This window comes from Arabidopsis thaliana, assembly GCF_000001735.4.
Source record: "Arabidopsis thaliana chromosome 1 sequence".
NCBI lineage: Eukaryota > Viridiplantae > Streptophyta > Magnoliopsida > Brassicales > Brassicaceae > Arabidopsis > Arabidopsis thaliana.
The window spans coordinates 19,018,732-19,042,567 of NC_003070.9; the positions used below are offsets into that span (position 1 = coordinate 19,018,732).

The window sequence follows — 23,836 nt, forward strand, 5'->3', positions numbered from 1 at the left end:
ACACTGAAGGGAACAATAACAGACCATGGTTTTGGAAGAAAGCTTTAACGTCTGTTCCAACAAATTATGGTTTGTCTCTTTCATCTGTTCTCGGTATAGTCAGAACAGAACTTGTTTCTTAAGAACAAGAAACCTTCTAAACGAGCAGAGAGCTAATGAGGATTTGTTGTTCCTCTTTAGTGACAGAAGCGAAATTGATGAAAACCAAGCTGATGACAGTGAAACTCAATCACTTGGACCTGAGATTACTTGGAACCAGTGCTACACTTTACCAAGGCACGTTTTTGTATACATATGGTTGAACCATTCAGTTACAAAAAGAATTAAGACAATGCGTAGCCTCTGTCTGTATAACACTACACCTTATGATACAGCATTTCATCAAATGCTGAAGCTTAAAGCCTCTCAGCTAAAGCCTCGGACCTACAGAGTTTGTGAGAGCACTGGCTTCTCTTATGCGTTGACTAGTTTTTGCTCTGCACTGGCTTCTCCTGTATCAGCCTCAACAGATGACATAGTAGGCATTGTCATGATTTTGACAGGTTTCCCGAGTTTGGTTTTATCTTCCAATGCTGCGAGTTGAAGGGCTTTTGCACAGACCGGGAAACACTGATCATCCCATGACTCCAGAATTACGCCTGAACCAATGCAAGTGGTTCCCTCGTAAAACGCTGCAAACTGTCCAGCAGCTAGACCTTGATCGTCTTCGTCTAGGTGCACAACTGCAACATCTCCGTCTCCTTCCATTTCAAAACTGCAGCTGTAGAAGCCAGGCCCATGTCGGACCTATAAAAGCCGCTCTCAACTTATCAGTGCCAAGTAAACTATCATGTGTAGAAAGTAATCATATTGTTTACCTTGCAACGGAGCTCTCTAACTTTGCCTGAAGGTTTCCCACTATTCCATCTTAAGGAGCCGACACGGAAAATCCGCCTTCTCTTGTCGATTGAGTAATAATTTCTGGAGACAAACACTACATTGTTCTTGGTGTCCTTTTCAACAACATACCTGTACATGGATAAAGGGATATCACAACCAAAATTAAAGATCCAAAAGAATTTATACTTGGCGTTCAGCCAAATTGTCTTCTCAACACTAATGAAGTGTTCATATATTAAGAACCAGAAGCTGCTTATAATTGTCATATGAGCCAATTGCTGGTATCTCAACCAACGACAAAAATAGCTAAGAATCTCATACATCTTTTAAGAAACATACCAGGGGCCACCGGGTAAACGCAAGCCTTGGCGTTGTCCAATTGTGTAAAACCAAAATCCCCGGTGGTTACCAAGAAAATCCCCAGATTCGGCTTCCAATATAATTCCTTCCATCTCCCCTATGTGTCTACAGACAAAGTCGCTGAACTTTATCTATTACAGAAAACCATGTTCTTATGTTTCAGACTTGCACTAGACAAACAGCCATTAATCAGAAGAGCAAACTAAAAAACATACCTTCCCAAGGAAACAAATTCCTTGCGAATCCTTTCTATCTTTATTTGGCAAATCGAATTGTGTGGCTAGTTTGCGAACTTCGTCCTGTACACCAGAAAAAAAGTATGACAACCACCACGAAGAAATCAAAATGTTTTCGTTATTAATTTTCTTTCGGAATCGAGCAGAGGTATGGGAATAAAAGCTCTCCCAACCAAGTGGGACAAACTTCCTCGAGTACCTTTTTTACACAACCAAGTGGGAAAAGCAGTCGCTTAAGCTGGGTTTGAGAGAGATGTGAGAGGAAGTAGGTCTGATCCTTCACCTAAACAATAGAAAAATACAGACTATAAATGGTAGAGGTACTGAAATTAAAAGAAATGCACCTACGAAGCATTATAGCCAAAAACAATAGGTACAATGCAAACATTAAACATGCTGATCAGAAATAACCGGCAGATTAAGTCAAGAGTATTTTACTGGAGTAAGTACCATGTCTTGTGATAGTTCCAAAACAGATGATGCATCATTTTGGTCAGCAGGAGGATGGACCACTTTAGCATAATGACCTGAACCTACATAGTCATACTCCATATCACTGATTGCATCCATGAATGCACCTGAATATATAAGGTCAAACTATCGCTGATTAGTCAAATTAGCATATACACTTCAACTGAAAGCAGAAGTCTTTCTTCATTGGCGAAAACCCTTGATCACAAACTATTGCACTTAAGAGCTTACCAAACTTAATTCTAGTATTACATAGAACATCCGGATTAGGTGTACGTCCACATCGATACTCCTCAATAATGTAGGAAACCTGATATATAGTAAGAAACCCAATCAGAAACCCAATTACTAGCATTCTAAAAAGAAGCAACGAAGAAAGAACTTACAACTCTTTCCCAATATTCATCTGTTAAATGCACAACCTCCAAAGGAACATCAACCTGTAAAAATGGCACCACTAGAAACAGTAAACATCGTCCCTTCATTGTAAAAGTATACAAAGCATGAAGCTTTTGAAACAGGAATCGAAATGGTTTATCAAGAACAGTACCTGCTCACAAACATGTTTTGCATATTTCAAATCATCTTCCCAAGGGCACTGATTCCAGAAATTCTCAAAGCCTTCCTACACAACATTGAAACAATCACAAACCCATATGTCTATGGTTCCAACAAGCAATTACGAAGAAGAAGAAGAAGCACACCTGAAACCAGATTTTGAGATAGAAAGCGGTACATGAGTGACCAGCGGCGTGGAGGAGACGGAGAGCGACACTGCTATCGACGCCGCCACTGAGGAGTACGGCGACACGAAGAGGCTTCTCAGGCATGGAACATGAGAGGTATTGGTCGACGATAAAGGCATGGCGGCTATAGTTACGGTTCGAGGATATGAGAGGCGTGATTGGGTTAGAAGATTGTGGAGACGGCAATTGAGAGGAAGAGGAGGAGGAGAAGAATGAGGGGAAAACGCGGAAGGAAATTGAGATAGAGGAAAGAGGAAGGCGAAATAGCGGTGGTGAGGGAGAGAGGAAGGGTTTGGCGACGGCGGAGAACATCGGAATTCGCCGGCGATTGAACCTTCGGGTAAAACCGGAGGGTTTATCTTATCTGCACTGTTTTGCTTTATAAGACAAAAACCTCGAAATGACATTTTTATGTTATCATTTGGTTCGGTTAACCAAAATGAACCGAGCCGCTTGCTTCGGTTACCAGACGATGCCACCAAAATTAGCCGAATAGTTCTGTTTGCTTGGGTTGGCTTTCGGTTTATTTTGGTTAATAAAGTACCGAATTCGGTGGTGGTTTGTGCCAATCGGTTTGAACAAAAACTGCATGCTTAATGTTAATTTGCTCCATAGAATCAATGAATTAGTATTTCCCTCAAATGGTAACTATTCTGTTATAGACTTATACTAAACATTGAGAAAATTACATTTTAACCTTCAAAATATTATTAGGTAGCACTTTAAATTTTGAAAATTTTTCACTAACATTATAAACCACCAAAAAATAATTTACGAATAATTTAAACCTTCAAATTAGCTTTTCTGTTTGCACCGTCATAAATATGACGGAGTAATCCATTTTTGTTTGTTTATTATAAATTTGTTTAATCTAATGTTGAGTGGCATATATGGAGAATGAAGTTTGGAATATGAACTTGCAAATCAAAACAAATATATTAAATTAAAATTAAGAAATCAAAGAACAAACTGTTAAATAGTATAAGCATTTGCTGCGTATAATCCGAAGCAAACAAATTTTTAAATTTATCAGGCTCATTTTTATTGACGGCATACAGCGTGACAGTCTCATGAATACTTGCATCAATAACACCCAAGTGGTTGTTTTTAACAAATCATCCTAAACACATTATATAGTGCCTTGTAAGCATCTGGTTGAATAACTACCACGAGCCAAAGTTTATTCATGGTTCTAACTCTGTAAGTGATTTAATTTTCAATCACTTATCAATTTTAAGTTTTAAAAAGATTTGAATATTCACTTTATACTCTATTTATCCGAAGCAAACAATAAATGAAATTAAAAACTTTTGTGGCACATGAACACTAATCTACAATCAAAACGCGAAATGGTAACAGAAGAACCGGCAAAATTGAATCAAATCGTGAAGAAATCAATATTCATTCTAATCAAGAATCTAAAAGTCGAAAAGTTTACCTTTGATCCAAATTAAACAACAGAGGTTCAGTAGAGATTGGGAGATAGAGAGAGACAACAAAGATCAAAGAAATCAAAGTGTAAGTTGAATACAAATCTGGTTTATCATTGTTTATCTCTCTGGCATATATTTCAATGAAATATGGAATAAGAACCTGCAAATACAAATAAAGTGTAAAATTAAAAGTCAAGAAGACTAAGAACAAATCGTAAAATAGAAAATTGGATGCAATTAGAAAATTTCGAATCCATAATTTGTATATTGAAAGATTTTGATATAGAAGTAGTGATTGCTATTAGAAGAAAGATGCTATTGATTAACTCCAAAATCTGAATATGTAAGAAATTTTTTAAAAAACATCTGATTAGAGAAGGAGGAAATATAAATTTGAAAGGAAGAAATTTGAAAGCTTTTTGTATAAGGCCATGTCGTTGTTCCATCGAGATCGTGGGAGAATAGGGGGTTGCAGTTTTATCCAAAAAATAGAAGCCTTTCTCGTAAAAAATTTTATATTAAAACATTAAAATAATTTTCATCATCTAGACATTAAGACCTTTTTATATTAGGCCACATGAGCTGCGAAATATGATGGAAAAATGAGCTATGTGACCAAGGCATACGAAATTGTTGTTGATCATATAACAATTGTGTCATTTGCTATTGCCCATGGATCAAAACCTGGTAAAGTCATTAATTCTTTCAAAAGCTGTATGATTTTCTCTCGCAAGATGATTCACTAACATAAGTTATGTATAAGTGAAGAAAGTAGTGGTATGTTTTCCAACGTCTATTCCAACGTCCAGTTCGTTATGGAATGGAATATTTAGAAGCCAAACAAGGTGTTTTCAGTGGGTAAGTCAAATAGAAGATTATTTATCGCATTCTCATTTTCAATATAGATTTTGTCTTTCAATAGAATCTGACACTGTTTTTCAATATAGACTTGTAAAATTTGTTGTTCGGGTGATGGGCGATGTCCTCACACAGCTGAAGGAACATGAAGAACATATCACCCAAATTTTAAGAATCGATGAATTAGGCTTCCGCAACACCAAGGTGAGTACTGAATTTTAAATTCTGATAGAGGAAAAAAAACGGGTTCTTTTATTTGAAACTTACGTAATGCTTTCCTTCCTTTTTTTATATCTGACACTTGGGTTTCTATTTGTTAATGAAGCAATATGTGCTCAACTTTAACGACTCTAAGAAGCCTGATTCACACATATCCACAGCTCTGATCGAGATACTGAAGGTATGTTACTCTTGTATATTGTTTTCTGAAGCTATGGTACTCTATAATATTTATAATATTTAAAATTCTTCTAAAGTTAAAATATTTATAATATTTGAAACTTCATAAAAGTCTTAATATTATAAATATTTTCAACTTTTTATGAAGTGTATTCTTTAGAAGTTTTAATTATATTAGCTAAAGCCTTATGGACACTTTAGCAATAACAAATGAGTACGATCAAAGCTTTTGTTCACTAAAGGGTTTAGACAGTTTATTGTAAATTCGGTAGGTTTTATATGATGCACTAGTTTGCTCGTTTCATATATATGTGGTTTATCCTGGTAGCTAGTGATTTTACCAGCTTAAATAACTAATGTAGTGCATTGTGCAATTTATGGGTAGTAGAACTGTTATACTCTTCAATTTATGGCATCTACTTTATCTCTTTTAATGCATGCTTCAATAACACCCAATAAATAAATGAATTTGAAAAAACAAATGGTGGAAGCTATTTGACAAAAACAAATTATCTTAAGATGCATGCTTCGCTTAAGATGAAGTACGTAGAAGTAAAATTCGAGTTTATTATGATGAACTAGCTGATAGTTAAGTTGTAGCAAAATTTTATGGGTAAGATGTAAAAAAAAATTCTTTCTAAATACTAAATTGAATATAGAAAAAGTGTTTGAATTACTATTTCAAATTCAAATATCATCAATAAGATTGTATATAGAATTACAATGTATATAACATAGAATACATAAGACTCAAATTTTGTTCAAAACCAAAATTATTACATTAAATATCGAAAAATGTGTAGCTTACCATTTTACTATTCAAAATCAAATTCTGTCAAAAAAATTTACATTTATATCTAACACCCGCATATTTAGAATGGTCTTATCTAGTATAGTATATACAATATTTTACTATATTTTGATTTCTACATTATATTTAAATCATAATTCATAAATTGTAATATCTTTGCTCAACAAAATGTTTGCATTTTATTTGAGTATATTTTAATCATTACAATTATTTGTATTTTTTTTTGTTTTTAAAAGCATCTATTTGATACAGGTAAAATATTTTTAGTTTGACAAAAACATATCAAAACAATTAATTCATTTTGAAATGTGTCAATCTAGGAAGTGAAAATAATTCATATACCACTAAATGATTAAGTTGACGATAATATATATTTGTTTTTTGTTTAGAAACACTAAAATAGCTATAAGGAAACAAATCCAAATAAATATAGCATATCTACGTACAGTTTATTTTATCTGGAAGCATCTAATACATTTTAAATATTTCTTCCAAAATTTAATATTATTTAGTCAAAAAATCTCTTTGTTTTAACTTATTTTTTGTACATTACCTTATGCAATTATTTAGATATACATATAATTTTATTTTGAGAGAGACCTTTTTTTTTTGTTCAAAGAGAGAGACCTTATATATATAGTGCATATATACTGTTGTTTTATAATTTAGAAAATTTTGTCACACCCAAGTATAATCTTTATTTTCATCTTAAAGCTAATGGTGTCGGTCAACCTTCCATGGGAATTAGTGGAAGAGATCCTATGTAGGGTTCCACCTCAATCTCTTGTTAAATTCAGAACCGTATGTAAGCAATGGAATTCTCTTTTCGATGATAATAAGTTTGTCAACGACCACTTTGTTCAATCACAACCACAATTAATCTTCCGAACCGAGTCTAAGATTTATTCGGTAGCCGTAAATTTCAAAGGTCCACGGATAGAGGTCCATGAGTTACCCTTAGCCATTCCTGGTTTGAAATCTGAGATGCCGATACGGCTACACGACTATGTTGATTGTGATGGCTTGTTGTTTTGTACTAGCTACTTTAACGGGGTCTTGATTTGGAACCCCTGGTTGAGACAAACTAGATTTTTCCCATCCATACATCGTTATCCAGTCACATATGACATAGGTTATGATAACAAAAAACAATACAAGATGCTCGATTATTATAAATGTGAAGGTGACTCATCAATAAAATCCATAATTTATGAGATTGGGTTATATTCAAAGAAAGTTAAAGATTTGGAGTCTGATAGTACTTGGTCAATTTTCCAATCAAATAGCGTATCTCTGAATGGAACTTTGTATTGGGCTGGTGTAGATGTTAACAATGGTATTTTCATTAGAAGCTTCAGTTTTTCAACAGAAAAACCAAGAACTTTTTGTAGTCTACCGTTTATGTACGATGACGACAATGTTCTAGCCCTTGCGGTTTTTAGGAAAGATCGTCTTTCATTGTTAAACTTATGCAATAAAACATCAGAGATAAAGATTTGGTTGACAAAGAATAATATCAATGATAGGGAGGTAGGATTAGAAGAGGACGTGGTGTGGATAAACCTCATGACAGTGTTAATACCTAATTTCCCTAAATTTTCATTTTATTGGTATAACCGTCCTGACCTAACTTACTTCCTCGACAACGATGATGCTAAGAGGCTTGTCATTTGTTGTTATGATGAAACTGATCAGGCTTACATCTACATTGTAAAAGGAGATATGTTCAAGAAAATCAAAATAGATCAGTATGAGGTTCTATCTGATTATTCTCGCCCGCACTTCCATACTTATATCCCCAGTTTGGTTCGGCCTTCCCGGGTCAAAGAGGACAACAAGAATTAAGGTTTATTATGTTTGGTTATAGAACAAACTATATGGATGTATTTTGTACTTTGTTATTGAATAAAATCTTTTAGCTTTCTCTACAACTTTCAAAATAATATTGATAGCTTCTATTAGGGGTGTCAAAATGGGTCAAAATTCATGGGCCAACTCAACTCAACTCAACCCATGAACCCTAATGAGTTAAATTTTTTGACTCAAATGAGTTGATGGGTCAAATGAGTTATTGGGTCAATTGGTTTGATGAGTCAAATGAGTTGGGTTGTAATGGTTAATGGTTTCAATGGTTTACCCAATTAACCTATCAATTTTTGTAAAATTGAATTAAACCAACTAAAATCTCTAAACCAATATCAATTTAAGCTTAACCAACACATCTAAACAATTTAATAAAATCAATATTTTTCCAAATTTCTTAAATATACAAGCGATGAAATTGAGAAAAAGTAAACTCGTAATTTTTCCACCAAAAAACATAAATCCGTGATTTTCTCGCCAACAACGTAAACCCGTGATTTTCCCGCCAAAAACGTAAAACCGTGAGTTTCCCGCCAAAAATGTAAATCCATAATTTTCCCGCCAAAAACCAAAACCGGTGATTTTTCCGCCAAAAACGTAAATCCGTGATTTTCCCGCCAAAAACGTAAACCCGTAATTTTCCCGCCAAAAACGTAAATCCGTGATTTTCCTGCCAAAATGTAAACCCGTGATTTTCCCGCCAAAAACGTAAACCCGAGATTTTCCCGCCAAAAACGTAAACCCGTAATTTTCCCGCCAAAAAACGTAAACTCGTGATTTTCCCGCCAAAAACGTAAATCCGTAAAAAGTGGAATCCGTAAATATCCTAAATTTGATGATAATGAATTAATAATGATAATTATTTATTATTATTTTATTATAATAATTAATTAAATTATTACTTAAATGAGTTAACTCATTTAACAACTCAACCCATCAAATTAAATGAGTTATGGGTTGACCCAACCCATTTAACAAAATGACTTGGGTCAACCCATAACTCATTTAACCCTTAACTCATTTGATTATGAGTTGAGTTGAGTTGGGTTACCCATTTTGACACCCCTAGCTTCTATAAAACTTAGATGAATTCTCTTATTCCATTCCTTCAAGGAGAATTTTTTTTTAAATGGTTTTGTTCTAAATTGTTTTGGGAATGTTCTTGGATCCCATGAAATAACCCAACATTTAAATGATTGAGCCAGAATGCCAGATCGTAAATTGATGAATTAGGTGTAGAATCAAGATTTTAGACAAAAGAAAAAAATAAAAAAAGGCTGTAGAATCAAGATTCAAACAAAATAAAATTTGAAAATTCAAATTATTGACTGACCTGTTAAGAAAAAAGAATTAGGGATAAAATGATTTATGACTTAGTTAGTCTATCATCTGAGATTTCATTCTTCATTTCTGTACACATAATTTACATAAATTAATGTTTCCATAAACTTCTAGAGCTATCAAATTGTGCAATTCATAGATTTTTTAAGGAAAATATTTAATTTTTCAGTCAACCAAAAAACAAATAGCAAATATTCGGAAATACTGAATATCTTTAACATATTTTAAAATTAAATAGCATAAAATTTAATTGTTATAAAATTAAAATAAAATTAAATAGCATAAGAAACAATTTACAAAATTATTAATAAAATTAAGTAGCATAAGATTATGAACTTATTAAAATGTATATTTCTTTTATGTAGTTGAAATGTGAAATAAAAGAATCCGGAATGGTTTAATTTGGATAAATTTCTTATTTGGATACGCCTATTGAAAAAAAGTTAAAAATATTTTATTTTATTTTCAAAATGGAAAAATAAAACTAAAATCACAATGAGAGTAAATTAAAAGTTGAAACAAATTTGATTACTTTGATTATATTAAGATAAAAAAAAATGAAAAGATAGAGTTAAAAAAAATTGAAGAATTACATGAAGAACTAAATCTTAAAATTCCAAACTCTGATCCGGTTAATGCCATCCTAAGTAGAAGAAGATACCGAAAGATCAAAGATTTGGCCAACGAACAAAACAGTTCAAGTTTGTCTTCTCTAATCAAGAAAAGAAATGGATAATCTGCCACAAAATCTATGGGAGGAGGCGGCATAATAGCGCTGCAGCCACACAAGTGCAACTGTGCAAGCTAGAGCAGTAGCAGCCGCAGCTTCTGCACTTTCTTCATCGATCTCAATCAAAACATTAAGATCCATGTCACTGAAAACTCTTGAAGCTTCAAAACAATCTCAAAATTTGGAATTCTGAATTCACCAACTCTATCTTTCCATCTCGGAATGTGGCTGTCCTAGAATCCATAACTAGATGTTATTTCCTCGACAGGCTTATCCAATCCATCTTTCTTGTCCGGTAGAAAGAAATACATTGAGAATTGGCGACTTGTATCCTTATAGTCTACTCGGTATTGTAGTATTCTAAGGACCTTGAAACCATTGTAAGCCTTCATATATTTTCTTTCATAGCTTTTCATGAAAGGCACAAGTACTTGTTTGCCATTGACAAGGTGGAAAGGTTTGTGTATCGTCATTGACTTACCGAATTTGTTTTCCCAAGCTCCCTTGAAGTACAGTGCGTTTCCATAAATCTTAATGGTTTGGTTTGTAACAGATCCAGGAGGTAGAAGATTTTTGATGAGACCATTGGTGTGACGTAAAGCCCACGAGTTCACCTCCATACGCACTTCCTCGGCCTTCAAAACAACAAAAACCATTAACACAATACCACAAACCAAAGATCACACACACACACATATATATATATATATATATATATATGTAGTTTCTCTAAGCACTTAAGTGTACAGTGTCAAACATCTGTTGACCTAATTTATTTATAGAAATTCGAAACCTAAAAGATAGGAAATCAACTTGAGCAAAATCAGCTTGAAGAAATTCTCAAAGAGATCCTTGGACCTGGGACTACACGAAAGTGAATTCTCTATCTATACTCCATTGACTGCCGCGTGGACCACCTCTTTAGCTTCCTTCGACAAGGACAACGGAAGCGATTTCGCGGAAACAGAACCATACTCTCTCCTCATGTTACCATTAAAGATTTTTGGAATGACATTTTGAATTCTTTATCTACTAGATGCACAATTAATCTCACACAAAAACTTAATCCAGCTTATGTGAACTACCATTTTCCCTCGAAAATCTATCGTATGTCATGTTGACACTTAACACAACATTAACTTCAAGTCATCAATAATTTGATGTAAGTAAATTGTAATGTGTGGTCGGCCTAAAACCCCTTTTCAACAAAACCAAATATTTTTACTTTATTGATTCTAATGAGTATATATTTTATTAATTATAATTTTGAACAATGACCGAAAAAAGATGTCCAAAACAAATCATCAAATCGCTCTTGCACTTCCTTTTTTTTCTAACACCAATCGCTTTGCACTTCAATCAATTATATTTTGTTTGTTTCTTAAAAAAAAACAAATTACCTTCCTATTTTGCAAAGATTTTTAAATTTATTACTTTGGAAGAAAAAAACTAATTCTGATTCTCCACCACATACAGGAAATAAAAAATAAAAAATAAAAAATAATCTAAATCTACCTTAATTCACATAGGACATAGCTTAGAGGTGCATATCGGAAAGGTACCTATGGGAAAGGTTATTTCTGATTAAAGTAAAATTATCTAATATATTATTATTATTAGCAGTTTCACATTTTCTAAACTCAATTAAGCATCTTAGTGCATATCCTAGGAGGGTATATATGACAAATATTGTTTAGAAAAACGTATATATTCAACATGCTGAATCGTTTTTGTAAATACAATTAAGTTAAATGTTTTCATATCATATTCAAAGTTTATTTAAAAGAATCATCGGATAGTTTGACCAATTTTTTTTTATAAATCTTATTAGGCAACTAATTATGGAGTTATTTTTAATTAAGTGTAGTTGACAAAAAAAAAAGTGATTTACAAAAAAAAAAAATCAATATATATTAGATGAAAATTGTATAATTGTAACAAAAAATAAAATATATATGTGGAATTAAATAAATAAACCTTATTTCACCAGTTAAATCATTTTTTTGGGAAAGTAATAGTCATGGTTCACGATTTTAATTATTATTTTTTCTTGGACAAAATATTTATTTTATATTCTAAAAGTACATATTTTCCTTTTAAAAGAAAGAAAATAATTAATATGTTCTCGAATGTTTAAACTTAAAACACGTTCCACCTTCCATCTACACGCATCTGCTTAGTCTCAACCATTTGTTTTTCGAAATCATTTTTTGATTTCTTTTTGTTATTGTCAACTTTCCTACTCCTTCATTGTTTCCATTTTTTCATATCATTCGAATCCATCGAGATTTATTTCCAAAACCCTATCTGAATTTGACTCTATTTATTTGGTCCAAAGTCCAAAACAGAGTGCAACATTCGCCAAACTGCTAGAGAACATAAACTGAGGATTTGTTTTGTTGGTTTGTAATTTCTGGGAAATTGTTTCGTAAAAGTTTTGCTTGGAAACTGTTTCGTGAAAATAGAAAAAAGTAAAGAGACATTGTTGACCTCTCTTCTTGGTTCAGAAAAAAAGGTGGGTTCTTCTTTTACGTTACATTCTTTTGCTATCTTCGTTCTTAATCACTTTTTCAAATTCTACACATTTTGGAATAAAGTAAAATTCCTTTTTTTGTTTGTTTTTTTCATAAAGGTTTCGTCAAATTGTTGGGTAGCTATCTCTCATTAATTAAAATCAAGTTTTTCGATTTTTCTTTGGTAATTGACATTAACCAAACTTTTAGTGATAGAAAATTTGTGGTTATAACCAACTTTCTCTTCTTAATCTCTTCTTATTTCTTTTGATGTTTTTCTATATTTTACTTTTTGGTATATGAAGAGGTGGGGAAAGTTTCAGCCTATGATCCAAGGCTAAATTGTTCTTAGAACAAATTTTGGGATTTTCTGGAACCCTCTAGATTTCTGGAGGCAACACAAAATTGGAGTTTGACTTAAAGTCATCAATTATTTGAATTCTAAGGTAATTGTAATATGTGGTTATTAGCCTCCACACAACTTTATTCCTGAAAATGAAATAATTCTCTTTTTATCTTTTTCTAGGGGGCACCTAATGAAATGTCACCAACCTAACCGAGAATCATTTACTTTGCTAGATTCTGTATACATATTCTTATATGTACTTGTGACGCTAAGAGACTCAAGAAGCTTCAGTAACATCTCTTAATGATGTCTGAAGATGGCTACAACACAGATTTTCCAAGAAACCCTCTATACATTTTCTTTAGTGATTTCAGGTAAAATATATTTTCTTGTATAATTCTGTTTGAGGTCATGGCCTCAAGAAGTGAAACTTGAGAATTGGTTTTTCTTTGATGTATCAGATCAGTTCTGAAATTTGATGAGCTCGGTTTAGAGATAGCGCGAATTGCTTTACCCGCAGCACTTGCTTTAACAGCTGATCCTATTGCATCTCTAGTTGACACAGCCTTCATAGGCCAAATTGGTAACAACAAGAACAACAACTCTTTTCATTTGTTTATTGTTATTTTATAAATGAAAATTATTGGTGTAATTTTCGGTTCTTGTTGTGGTGATGACTGATAGGTCCTGTAGAGCTTGCTGCAGTTGGAGTTTCTATTGCTTTATTCAACCAAGTTTCAAGAATTGCTATTTTCCCACTTGTTAGCATCACAACTTCCTTTGTAGCAGAAGAAGATGCTTGTAGTTCTCAGCAAGACACAGTCCGAGATCATAAAGAATGTATTGAAATTGGTATCAACAATCCAACTGAGGAAACTATAGAATTGATTCCTGAAAAACATAAAGGTATATATTTGTTCTTGCTAACATAATCACTCCTCTGTTTTTTTTTGTGGTGGTAATAATCACAAGTATATTCATTTTTATTTCAGATTCTTTATCAGATGAATTTAAAACCAGTAGCAGTATCTTTAGTATTAGTAAACCTCCAGCCAAGAAAAGAAACATACCATCAGCTTCATCTGCTTTAATCATTGGAGGCGTTCTCGGCCTTTTTCAAGCCGTGTTTCTTATATCCGCAGCCAAACCTCTCTTGAGTTTCATGGGAGTAAAACACGTAACGTATCGATCTTTTGTTCTCTATAAATGATGTTATGAGATTCAAAATCACTTAACATGGTTTGATTTTTTCAGGATTCTCCAATGATGAGACCTTCTCAGAGATATCTATCTTTAAGATCACTTGGTGCACCAGCTGTTCTACTCTCACTTGCGGCACAAGGCGTTTTCCGCGGATTTAAAGACACGACAACTCCGTTATTCGCTACTGGTAATACTATTTTTTTCATATGTTCAAAATCCTTAAAACAGAACAAAGCTAATGATCCACTTTACTTTTCTTGTTTGATGATTAATGATCCACTTTTTTTTTGTAGTGATTGGAGATGTAACAAACATAATACTCGACCCGATTTTCATATTTGTTTTCCGCCTAGGCGTAACAGGAGCAGCCACTGCTCATGTTATATCCCAGTGAGTTTAGTTTTGCATGTGAACCTTGAATAATCTCAAAATGGCCTCTACTTTAATTGACTAGTGGTTTCTATGTTCATTTTCAGATACCTTATGTGTGGAATACTCTTGTGGAAACTGATGGGTCAAGTTGATATCTTCAACATGAGTACCAAACATCTTCAGTTCTGTAGATTCATGAAAAATGGTATTGTAAAATACTTCAAAGAAAATTCAATGTGTTTACAATGAAATCTCTGATAAAATAACACTGTTTGGTTCTTGTTTTCTTGTGAAATATTTCTCTCCCAGGCTTTCTTTTGCTGATGAGAGTAATTGCAGTAACATTCTGTGTAACTCTCTCCGCGTCACTAGCTGCACGAGAAGGATCAACTTCCATGGCAGCTTTCCAAGTTTGCTTGCAGGTTTGGTTAGCTACTTCACTTCTTGCAGACGGGTACGCCGTAGCTGGCCAGGTTTTTAGATAATGATGTCTCTAACATTGCATCCTTTTACGATTAAGCGCGTGGTTTAAAGTTTTAACAAATGTCTTTTCCTTTAGGCAATACTAGCGAGCGCGTTTGCCAAAAAAGACTACAAAAGAGCAGCAGCTACCGCCTCTCGTGTACTGCAGGTACACACAATTTATGCATTTGTGTTTGCGTTTACATTATGTTTACGATTTTGGATTTATATGAAGAAAATATACACAGAAAGTATACATAATAGGTAATTCAAAGGCAAACAAACAATGGAGGCCTATGTGTACTTTAGCTTATAAAGATTCGATTCTAGATCAATTTAAAGCTAAAGAACTAAATCTTGTGACAGTTGGGATTGGTTCTCGGTTTTGTACTTGCGGTTATACTTGGAGCAGGATTGCATTTTGGAGCAAGAGTGTTTACAAAAGACGATAAAGTTTTACACCTAATTAGCATAGGACTTCCGGTAACTAATCATTTCCCATTAAACCACTAATCAGGATCAATATTATTACGTAACATTAATTTGGCTAAAAATCATTTCTTGTTTCCTAAAGTTTGTGGCAGGGACACAACCAATTAATGCCTTAGCGTTTGTGTTCGATGGAGTTAACTTTGGAGCATCCGATTTCGGTTACGCCGCAGCTTCATTAGTAATGGTGGCTATAGTTAGCATCTTGTGTTTGCTCTTCCTCTCATCGACTCATGGTTTTATTGGACTTTGGTTTGGTCTCACCATTTACATGAGTCTTAGAGCAGCCGTTGGATTCTGGCGGTAAAACTTTGTGAAACTCTCTGTTTCTTGTAGTACAAATGTAAAAACTTTTCCAACTTTCTTATAACAGAATGTAAATGTGACTGTAACAGGATTGGGACAGGAACAGGACCTTGGTCTTTTCTTAGGAGCTGAAGAAGGAATTTTAGAGGGAAGAGCATGTTTTAACTGTTCTTAAACCTTTATTTCTAATGAGGTTGTGTAACTAAATAAAAATACCAAGAGTACAAGTCTGGAGATTCAAATAATTCTATGCGATTTTTACTGCTACTCTTGTAAATATTCAAGTTGTATCCTGTAATTAGAGGTGGTTAGTCCAATTTTTGGAGGTTTTATTTCAGATATTGTAGTTAAATATAGAAAATCGATAGAACATATAGAAACTGATTTTTGTTTGGTTGACTATAGTGTTGAACTTCAGATTAATTTTTTCAAAACAAGTAGTTCGAATATGACTTCTCAAATGATATAATTAGGATGTCAGTTTTGGTTTGGTTTTGTTTCAGATTTTGTGGTTCGTGAAATACAAAATATATCAGCTGGTTTGGTTTTGACAACAGTGGTTTCAAATCAGATTCATCTTTCTTAAAACAAGTAATTAAAAAATAAACTGAGTGAATTTCGTGAGAAATATGGTTTGTTTGAATATAAGAGTTTTGATTTAATTTTTCTTCTTTTCTTTTTGGTTTAGTTTTGGATAGGAGTTTATCAAAGAAAATTCATTTTAAAAATATATGTTTTGTTTTTTTCTTCATTAGAAAAAAAAAACACATTCTGAATATGCAATACATATTTATAAACAAAGTGCTAACTCTATTCACATTACACTTCAGTTTATTAACTAGATTGATAAAATTTATCATCTATTAAATATAAATAGTTTGACATTTCTAAAATACGTGAAAATTCATTAATAAAAAACATTTATAAAATAAAAGAGTGGAGGTATTTGTCACATATTATATATTTCTATAATATCCAAACTTATAAGAATAAATATCGTATAATTGAATCTCAACCGATCTACAATTTTTTTTACAAAAATTGCAAATAATAAAATAAAATAAAATTTAATAAGGCCTATGTTTAGAAAACTCTTTTCTTCAACATGATTGGCTCATAGCCACCCTCAATTATTACTTTAAACCAAAAATAAAATTCCAATCTTTATTAGCAAAATTAAAAACAAGACCAAAACAAAAAAAAGTAGAAACCTTTACGGAACTCCTCTGCCATTCTTTTCCAATCTAAGCCAAAACTCAATTACCCTTTTTCCGATTTACCGGAGAAACTAAATCTCCGCCATGCCTACCACCACCACCTCCTCCGCTTCTTCCTCCTCCTCTGCCTCCGGTAACAATCGTCAATCCGATGTATTCTCTCGTCTCGCTTCTTCTGACCCTGAAGTCAAGCTTAAGGCCCTTCGCGAGGTCAAAAACCAGATTATCGGAAATCGTACAAAAAAGCTCTCTTTTCTCAAACTCGGAGCTATTCCCGCCATAGCTTCTGTTCTCGCTGATGCTGACGATTCTGATGAATGTAATAACATCCTCGTGCAATCTGCGGCGGCTCTTGGCAGTTTCGCTTGTGGGTTTGAAGCCGGTGTTCAAGCTGTTCTTGACGCCGGCGTTTTCCCTCATCTTCTTCGTCTTCTCACTAATACTGACGAAAAGGTTTGATTTTGAATAAATCTATTGACTTTTTTTTTTGTTAAAGTCTAATCCTTTTCCCCCAAATTTGTGTCTAGATTCGAAATGACATTAGAATTACTTGTGGGTCTTTGAAAAGAAAGCTTGAACGATTTAGAATTACTCTTGTCTGAATCTTATTAGTTTGGGACTTGTGGTTAAAGTTTTCACCTTTTTGAATTGTCTGCATCTGAGGAATTAAAGCATTGGCCTTTAGAATTTTGTGGATCCTCTCTTGTCTTGCTTTCTTATGGCTTCCTTATTGCTTCTGTTTCGTATTTATGATTCTTCTTCAGGTAGTAGATGCGGGGGCTCGTTCGCTTAGAATGATATTTCAATCTAATCAAGCTCCAAAGTATGATTTTCTTCAAGAGAAAAACATGGAGTTTCTTTTCTCGTTGTTGAATAGTGAGAATGAGAACGTTAGTGGGCTTGGTGCGAGTATTATCGCTCATGCTTGTGGAACAAGTGTAGAGCAACGGGTTCTCTGTGAAGCTGGTGTCTTGGAGAAGCTTGTTATCCTTCTTGATGGTTCTTTAAGCCAAAGAGAAGCTTGTCTTGAATCTTTAGCTACGGTTTTGAAGAATAATCCTGAAGCTGTTTCTGATTTTGTTGGACTTGAGTCTGGGAAGTATTTTAATTCTGTGACTGAGTTAACAAAGGATAGGTATCCGAGGACTAGGCTGCTTTCTTGTCTTTGCTTAGTTGTCATATACAACACTTCTCCATCTTATTTCATAAACATGGGAACCAAATCAAGTTTGATAACTACTCTGCTTGAGCTTCTTAATGACCCTGGTCAATCTGGAGATGATGCTGCCTTGGGTTTATCCTGTCTGATTGCGGAAAAAGAGGATTTACAACAGTTAGCTTACGAGGCCGATGCAATCAAGAATATTGTTGAGATCTTGAAGACAGGTAGTGAGCTCCAGTCTAAACGTCTTCAGGGTTTGTTTTTGTCTCTAGCTGAATTGTGCTCAAAGCTAGAGGATTGCAGATGTAGCTTCCTGTCATTGCAGGTGTGTTTCCACATGCCGTTTTCTTATATGATATCTAGCTGAATTGTGCTCAAAGTTTAGTATTAATTTTGTATAGTATGCTAAATTGATTTGTCTTTTTATCCTTCTACTAGGTATTAGACCTGCTGACTGATGCGCTAAGACACAAAGATGCTGATGTAAGAGCTGCGGCATGCATTTGCTTTAGAAACGCTGCTCGATCAGTCAAGGTTAGTTAACATTATACATTTCGCATGTTATTAGTATTTCAGCAGGTTTTGTATTAAGTGGTAAGTTCCCTGAGACATGTCATTTAGAGTTTGAGTGCAGGACGATTCAACAGCGATCATGTTATGCTTCCTTTGGTTCAGCTATTGCATGATCCATCTTCCTCTGTCCAGGTACTGTGTCACATAAGATGCCGCATTTCTTTGACTTAGTCTCCCATGTGATTTTTTTTCTTTAGAAGCAAATGGCACAGTCGATTTGAATGTATATGTACCTATATATTGTGGACCAGGTTGCAGTTCTTGGTGCTCTGAACAATATAGTAATGGATTTTTCATCACCGAAGTCATCATTTATCGAGTATGGAGGGATAAAACAGCTTACTGAGTTGTCAAAATCAATGGATCCAAATACTCGGTGTAGCGCTTTGCGGGCTTTAAGGAACCTCATGTTCCTTGCCGACATTAAACGTAAAGAACTCTTTTATTCAGACGTTAAGGCTCAAGGACTTGCTTGTCTCATTAGTGGTAAATCATTCTACGAGTCTTCAAACCAAAATCATATGATACATCTGTATGATTTTTTTTGTTAACTAACAAACAAACTCATTGCACTCAGATCCTGAGCCCCCAGTGCAAGAGCAAGCTTTGGCCCTCCTCCGTAATCTTGTTGATGGATGTATCAGCTCTATCGAGTTTGTATTTGATGAAGATGGTCTTATCTTAGATACTGTTGGGAGGCAATTGAGGAAAGCTCCACAGGCACAAATGGCAATACAGGTGACAAAATTGAAAAAAGTATACCTTATCAATAGATTAACAAAATCTCTGATATAAAATGTTTTTCTTTCCCCAGGGAATGTATGTGCTCACGAATGTAGCGAGTGGGACTGAGTTACATAAAGAAGCGGTTATGGAGCAACTGTTTCCTCAAGCTAAAGCTGGATCAGAGAATTTCATGCTTAAGTTTTTGCAGAGCGACGAGAGCCAGTTACGGTCAGCAGCAGTCTGGACAATCATAAACCTCATTAGTCCTTCAAGCCCCGGTGCATTTGATCGGCATGTGAAATTACGGAATGCGGGTATCATTCCCCAGTTAAAAAACATGGTCAATGACGCTTGCCTCGATGTTAAGGTACAAATTTATTACCCTTTTAGTTACCTTGTATACTCTACCTCTTATCATTGACTCAGCTATGTTATTTCAATCTCTTTGGCTTTGCAGATTCGCATCAGGACTGTATTAGGCCAGTCCATGTCTTTTGGCGATAATTACTAAACACAGCGATATTGCTTTTCCCAAACACACAGACCATACAACACTGAACATATCAGTAGTGATTTAGGTTTGATTCAATTTTCAGCATATAGCAAAAGAGAGACAGAGCCTAGAGTTTATGATCATGATTCGTCTATTATCTCTCCTGCTCCAGAGACACACCTATGATTCAACAGGTACTTGCTTTCTCAGGCTTGTTCTGTTCATTTCTGGTTACCCAAAATAGCCATAACCGTAACTGGAACCAACCGTAACTGGAACCGCATACACCAAACAATTGATCAGAGCATTTTGAAAGCAGAATGCTAGGATTTATTCATTTGCTATACCATCTTTTTTTCTCGATCAAAATTGGTTAAATGAGATTTTATGTATTTCAAATTCTGAAAATGTTCTTTTCTTTTTAACAAAACAGTTTTTGTATTATGTGTGCAGGTGAAAGCAGTGAGAAGGAGTTGTACTATTACTTTACTTGTGCCACTTTTAGATTAGATCCACCACATTTTTGTTTTTCTTTTAATTTTTTGCCTTGAGAAAACTTCACTTGTTTCATTGTTTGAAATCTCTCAGTTTATAGAAAAAAACATCTGTGTTTTTTGTATCAGTAATAATTCTTTGCCTCGTCGATACCAATGTCCCAAATTAATCTTTTATTTTGGCATTTTGGCGTTCAAATCACGCATGACCTATTATTAACTTTCGTGGCAAAACATAAAATTAAAATGGCTTACTACAAATAATTGAAATATAAATAATACTGCGATTACATATAAAGGTGTTATACACACCCTTTATTCAATGTATTTTTAACCACCGAAATGGTTAGAATTTGGCAGCATAAGCAGTAGAAAACAACAACTACATTGAGTATATTTGTTGTCGATGTTCTGTCTTGTAGTCATTTAATTTGAGAGCTATTGTATCAGTGCACCGCTAATTTTTTTTACTGCACCGTCTAAAACTTTTTGTCATAAACCAGACAAATGGTATAGAGACGTCTATATAACTACTAAAACTTGAACTTGGTTTTGAAGAAAAAGACTAGCTCTGTAATATACTAATATGTTTGTCTTTATGTAAAATGGCCTTTGAGAATCTAACTCGCCGAGTCGCCGTATGTGCACAGTGAATCCTATGTTTTGGATCCCATGATGAGATCCAGCCTCGACCACTGTGTACTTTCTTTAGGGATATAAGCTTTTTTTTTTGCAAGATATAAATATTTCTCTCGTATAAACAAAAAAAATGGTTACGAACAGTTACCACAATTGTAGAAATTCATACTTGTATATACACATTTTAAAATTTGCAGAGACAAGAATCTCAACTAAACCCAAAAAAGGTTAGTTGGTTTTGGTTAAAATAATAGGGTTAGTTGGAGTGTAAAGAACCCCATGCATTTATGCATTAAATTTAAATCCCATTCCACCCCACGTGAATTTATATTATTGCATCAAAGTATTTTGTTAAATGATATTTTATTCCGCCTGTATTATGCAGTTTTTTTATCTTTTTATTAAGAAAAAATATCTTAAGGCTAAACAGAAACAATATGTAGCAATTATAGTTACCACCTAATACCTCCAATAGGTAGTGTTTTTGAAGACAAACATATCGTAATCATCAAATGTGAGACTCTTCTCTCGGGAACTCTCTCTTCTTTTAAGTATTTTTCTTTCTCATTTTTAGTTAATGGGAGACTGTAATTGTCTTGTTTTTTGTTAACTAATACATAGAGGTTTAAATGTTCTAAGCTGTGGATGTAATTGAATTTTATTATTTAAAATAGTATATGTATGTGACAGCATGCCTACATATATATGAGTAATATTATACGCAGTATAAACTAATTTTTTGTTATATAGTTTACTTTTAACTAACGGTGTTCACATGCATTTGAATATATATAACTTACACATAATGTTTAATATCAGAGATATATAGTGTTTGTCTTTTACCGCAAACTTAAAATGCATTTGAAACAACAACACAACAAATAATTTCTTCCGTAATTTGATTCCATCTTTTTTTGAGAAAATTAAAGGGTTTTCTTCTTAATTTAATATTGTTGAAAAGATTGTATTGGTACATGTTAAAAGGAGATCTACATGCTGGTTTATTTTTCTTTATCTTCTTTTTTTGATATATTCATCTAGATTCTTTTAGCTTATTAGGGGACAACCAATTAAATAATACCGTTTTCAAATATCATTTAAAAACATACTATCATTAGGAAAAAAAATCTTGATAAATAGTTTTATTATTAAGGAAAATCATATTGCGTTAATCGTATAAATAGCATTTTGACAAAAAAAAAAAAAAAAAGGATGGAAAGTTAGAAAAACGACTAATGACGAGATAATTGACAATTCTAAATTTCTAAGACAATATTATTTTATCATATGTATTTCTTCTTCTATGAATATTTAAATAAAAAGAAGAAAATAAAGCGTACCCATTTCACATTTCATGCATTGATCGTCCATCAAAAAGAAACCCTTTCTCTTTAGTTTCCAAATACCAAGCAATCTCTTCTTCTTCTTTTTATTTACCTTTTTCTTTCTTGGCTTTTTCTTCTCCTCTGATAGAAACTTTTTCCAGTCAAATTTAATAACTTTAAAGTAAAACTCCCACTAAGGTTTATACACACTCTTCATATATAGATTCACATTCACCCATTTCTCTTCTTTTTTGCTCTCTCTCTCCCTTCTCTTCTCTCTTATTCTGGTCTCAAAAATGGCATCAAAAGGAAAGAAACCACTAAGAAGAACAACTACAAGAAGAAGAAAAAGAAGCCACTTCAAGAACCCATCTCCTCCATGTAGTATCAATAGTGACGTCACTTCAACGTCATCAACATCTACTTCACCCACATCAACGGCCACGCCATCTCCGGTTTCAGCAGAGAGTGGATGTTGTACTCCGGAGAAGTCACGAATACCGGAGATGCTGACGTGTCCACCGGCACCGAAGAAGCAAAAGGTGGCGCAAAACTGCGCTTTAAGGAGGAGACAAATCGCTTTCTTTGCTCCTCCGGATGTAGAGCTCTTCTTCGTTTTCGCACTTGGTCAACAAAATAATAAATAAGTTAAGTTTATAATTAGGGTTTTGTGATTATTATCATGGTATCAATATCTAGTTTCTAGTTTGATTCAAATACAATAATATTTAAAGTATATTATAGAGAGTGTAGTGTGAGGTTTTGCTTCTTTTCTTCTTCTTCTTCTTCTTCTTATTTTGCTTTTCTCCCTCCTTGGCTCTTTTTTAATTTTTTCGATAATTTTGAATTAGGTGGGTTTGAATTTCTGGTAGGGTATGATTAATCAAATACCCTATCTCTTTTTTAGTTAAGTATGTAAGTGAATGGTGCTTCCTAACATTTCAGGCTTGTTAGCTTTGCAGTTTCTATTTTGGGTTTGTATTTTGGCTTGAGTTAATTAGGAGTTGGATTGTTCTTCTTGCATTTTACCTCAATACTTTATACGTAATCTCATCAAAAACAATTTCCATACAAAGTACTTCTGAATCCATTTCCTTTTTATTGGGTACATCAGAAATTCATGAAAGAACACCAATTTTATCAGAGTGAAGAGCTCAAATTCAAAACTTTTGATCCGAGTTCAAAATATGTCAAGTTTCCTAAGAAGAAAAAAGGTCTATAAAGCCAAAAAAATAGTGGATGCAGAATAATATGTACACAAAAGTTTTGGATATAATCCAAAGTTATAAAAAGATTCAACTGTTTCTTATTGGATATAAAGTTCATAAAGATTGAAAAAATTACATCTCAAATTTGTTTGGAAATTAAAGAAATTACCTTATAATAAGT

At 33.6% G+C, this 23,836-nt stretch overlaps 6 protein-coding genes and 1 non-coding gene across 11 annotated transcripts; 4 read left to right on the top strand and 3 right to left on the bottom strand.

The window, feature by feature from the left end:
* Positions 1-209: 209 nt before the first annotated feature.
* On the bottom strand, positions 210-3,077 carry AT1G51310 (tRNA (5-methylaminomethyl-2-thiouridylate)-methyltransferase). The gene is made up of 10 exons (NM_104009.3): positions 2,651-3,077; positions 2,497-2,571; positions 2,333-2,386; positions 2,178-2,256; positions 1,926-2,053; positions 1,675-1,758; positions 1,455-1,538; positions 1,219-1,370; positions 858-1,008; positions 210-786 (listed from the first exon to the last, which is right to left on the bottom strand). The coding sequence occupies exons 1-10, from the start codon at positions 3,002-3,004 to the stop codon at positions 454-456; spliced, it is 1,494 nt and encodes a 497-aa protein (NP_175542.2). The 5' UTR covers positions 3,005-3,077; the 3' UTR covers positions 210-453.
* Positions 3,078-6,910: 3,833 nt separating this feature from the next.
* Positions 6,911-8,038, top strand: AT1G51320 (F-box and associated interaction domains-containing protein; the record flags this gene model as incomplete). Its single annotated transcript, NM_104010.1, has 1 exon — positions 6,911-8,038. The coding sequence occupies one exon, from the start codon at positions 6,911-6,913 to the stop codon at positions 8,036-8,038; it is 1,128 nt and encodes a 375-aa protein (NP_564587.1).
* Positions 8,039-8,183: 145 nt separating this feature from the next.
* Positions 8,184-8,269, bottom strand: MIR5653. The gene has a single exon (NR_139298.1). It is a non-coding gene; the product is annotated as a microRNA ath-MIR5653 precursor (primary transcript).
* Positions 8,270-10,109: 1,840 nt separating this feature from the next.
* AT1G51330 (Serine protease inhibitor (SERPIN) family protein) lies at positions 10,110-11,113 on the bottom strand (the record flags this gene model as incomplete). Its single annotated transcript, NM_104011.1, has 3 exons — positions 10,110-10,272; positions 10,437-10,762; positions 11,021-11,113. The coding sequence occupies 3 exons, from the start codon at positions 11,111-11,113 to the stop codon at positions 10,110-10,112; spliced, it is 582 nt and encodes a 193-aa protein (NP_175544.1).
* A 1,153-nt stretch (positions 11,114-12,266) lies between these two features.
* Positions 12,267-16,390, top strand: AT1G51340 (MATE efflux family protein). Of its 5 annotated transcripts, NM_001333481.1 has the most exons (14): positions 12,267-12,642; positions 12,946-13,086; positions 13,167-13,360; positions 13,448-13,569; positions 13,671-13,892; positions 13,979-14,163; positions 14,241-14,376; positions 14,483-14,579; positions 14,666-14,766; positions 14,871-15,034; positions 15,121-15,192; positions 15,390-15,506; positions 15,598-15,815; positions 15,908-16,376. In NM_001333481.1, exons 3-14 carry the CDS (start codon positions 13,290-13,292, stop codon positions 15,948-15,950), a joined length of 1,548 nt encoding a protein of 515 aa, NP_001319195.1. In that variant the 5' UTR covers positions 12,267-12,642; positions 12,946-13,086; positions 13,167-13,289; the 3' UTR covers positions 15,951-16,376. The 5 variants fall into 5 exon arrangements, with proteins under 5 accessions (NP_001319195.1, NP_001322504.1, NP_001322505.1 ...); NM_001333482.1 differs by lacking the exon at positions 12,267-12,642 and having other exon boundaries at positions 12,943-13,086; positions 15,908-16,390; NM_001333483.1 differs by lacking the exons at positions 12,267-12,642; positions 15,390-15,506 and having other exon boundaries at positions 13,023-13,086; positions 15,608-15,815; positions 15,908-16,248.
* Positions 16,391-16,912: 522 nt separating this feature from the next.
* On the top strand, positions 16,913-20,667 carry AT1G51350 (ARM repeat superfamily protein). Its single transcript, NM_104013.3, has 9 exons — positions 16,913-17,488; positions 17,800-18,522; positions 18,636-18,731; positions 18,819-18,902; positions 19,022-19,256; positions 19,348-19,508; positions 19,585-19,863; positions 19,954-20,183; positions 20,443-20,667. Exons 1-8 carry the CDS (start codon positions 17,120-17,122, stop codon positions 20,005-20,007), a joined length of 2,001 nt encoding a protein of 666 aa, NP_175546.1. The 5' UTR covers positions 16,913-17,119; the 3' UTR covers positions 20,008-20,183; positions 20,443-20,667.
* Positions 20,668-22,665: 1,998 nt separating this feature from the next.
* On the top strand, positions 22,666-23,683 carry AT1G51355 (cyclin-dependent kinase inhibitor SMR3-like protein). Its single transcript, NM_148576.3, has one exon. The coding sequence runs from the start codon at positions 22,744-22,746 to the stop codon at positions 23,092-23,094; it is 351 nt and encodes a 116-aa protein (NP_683417.1). The 5' UTR covers positions 22,666-22,743; the 3' UTR covers positions 23,095-23,683.
* The last annotated feature ends 153 nt before the right edge of the window (positions 23,684-23,836 follow it).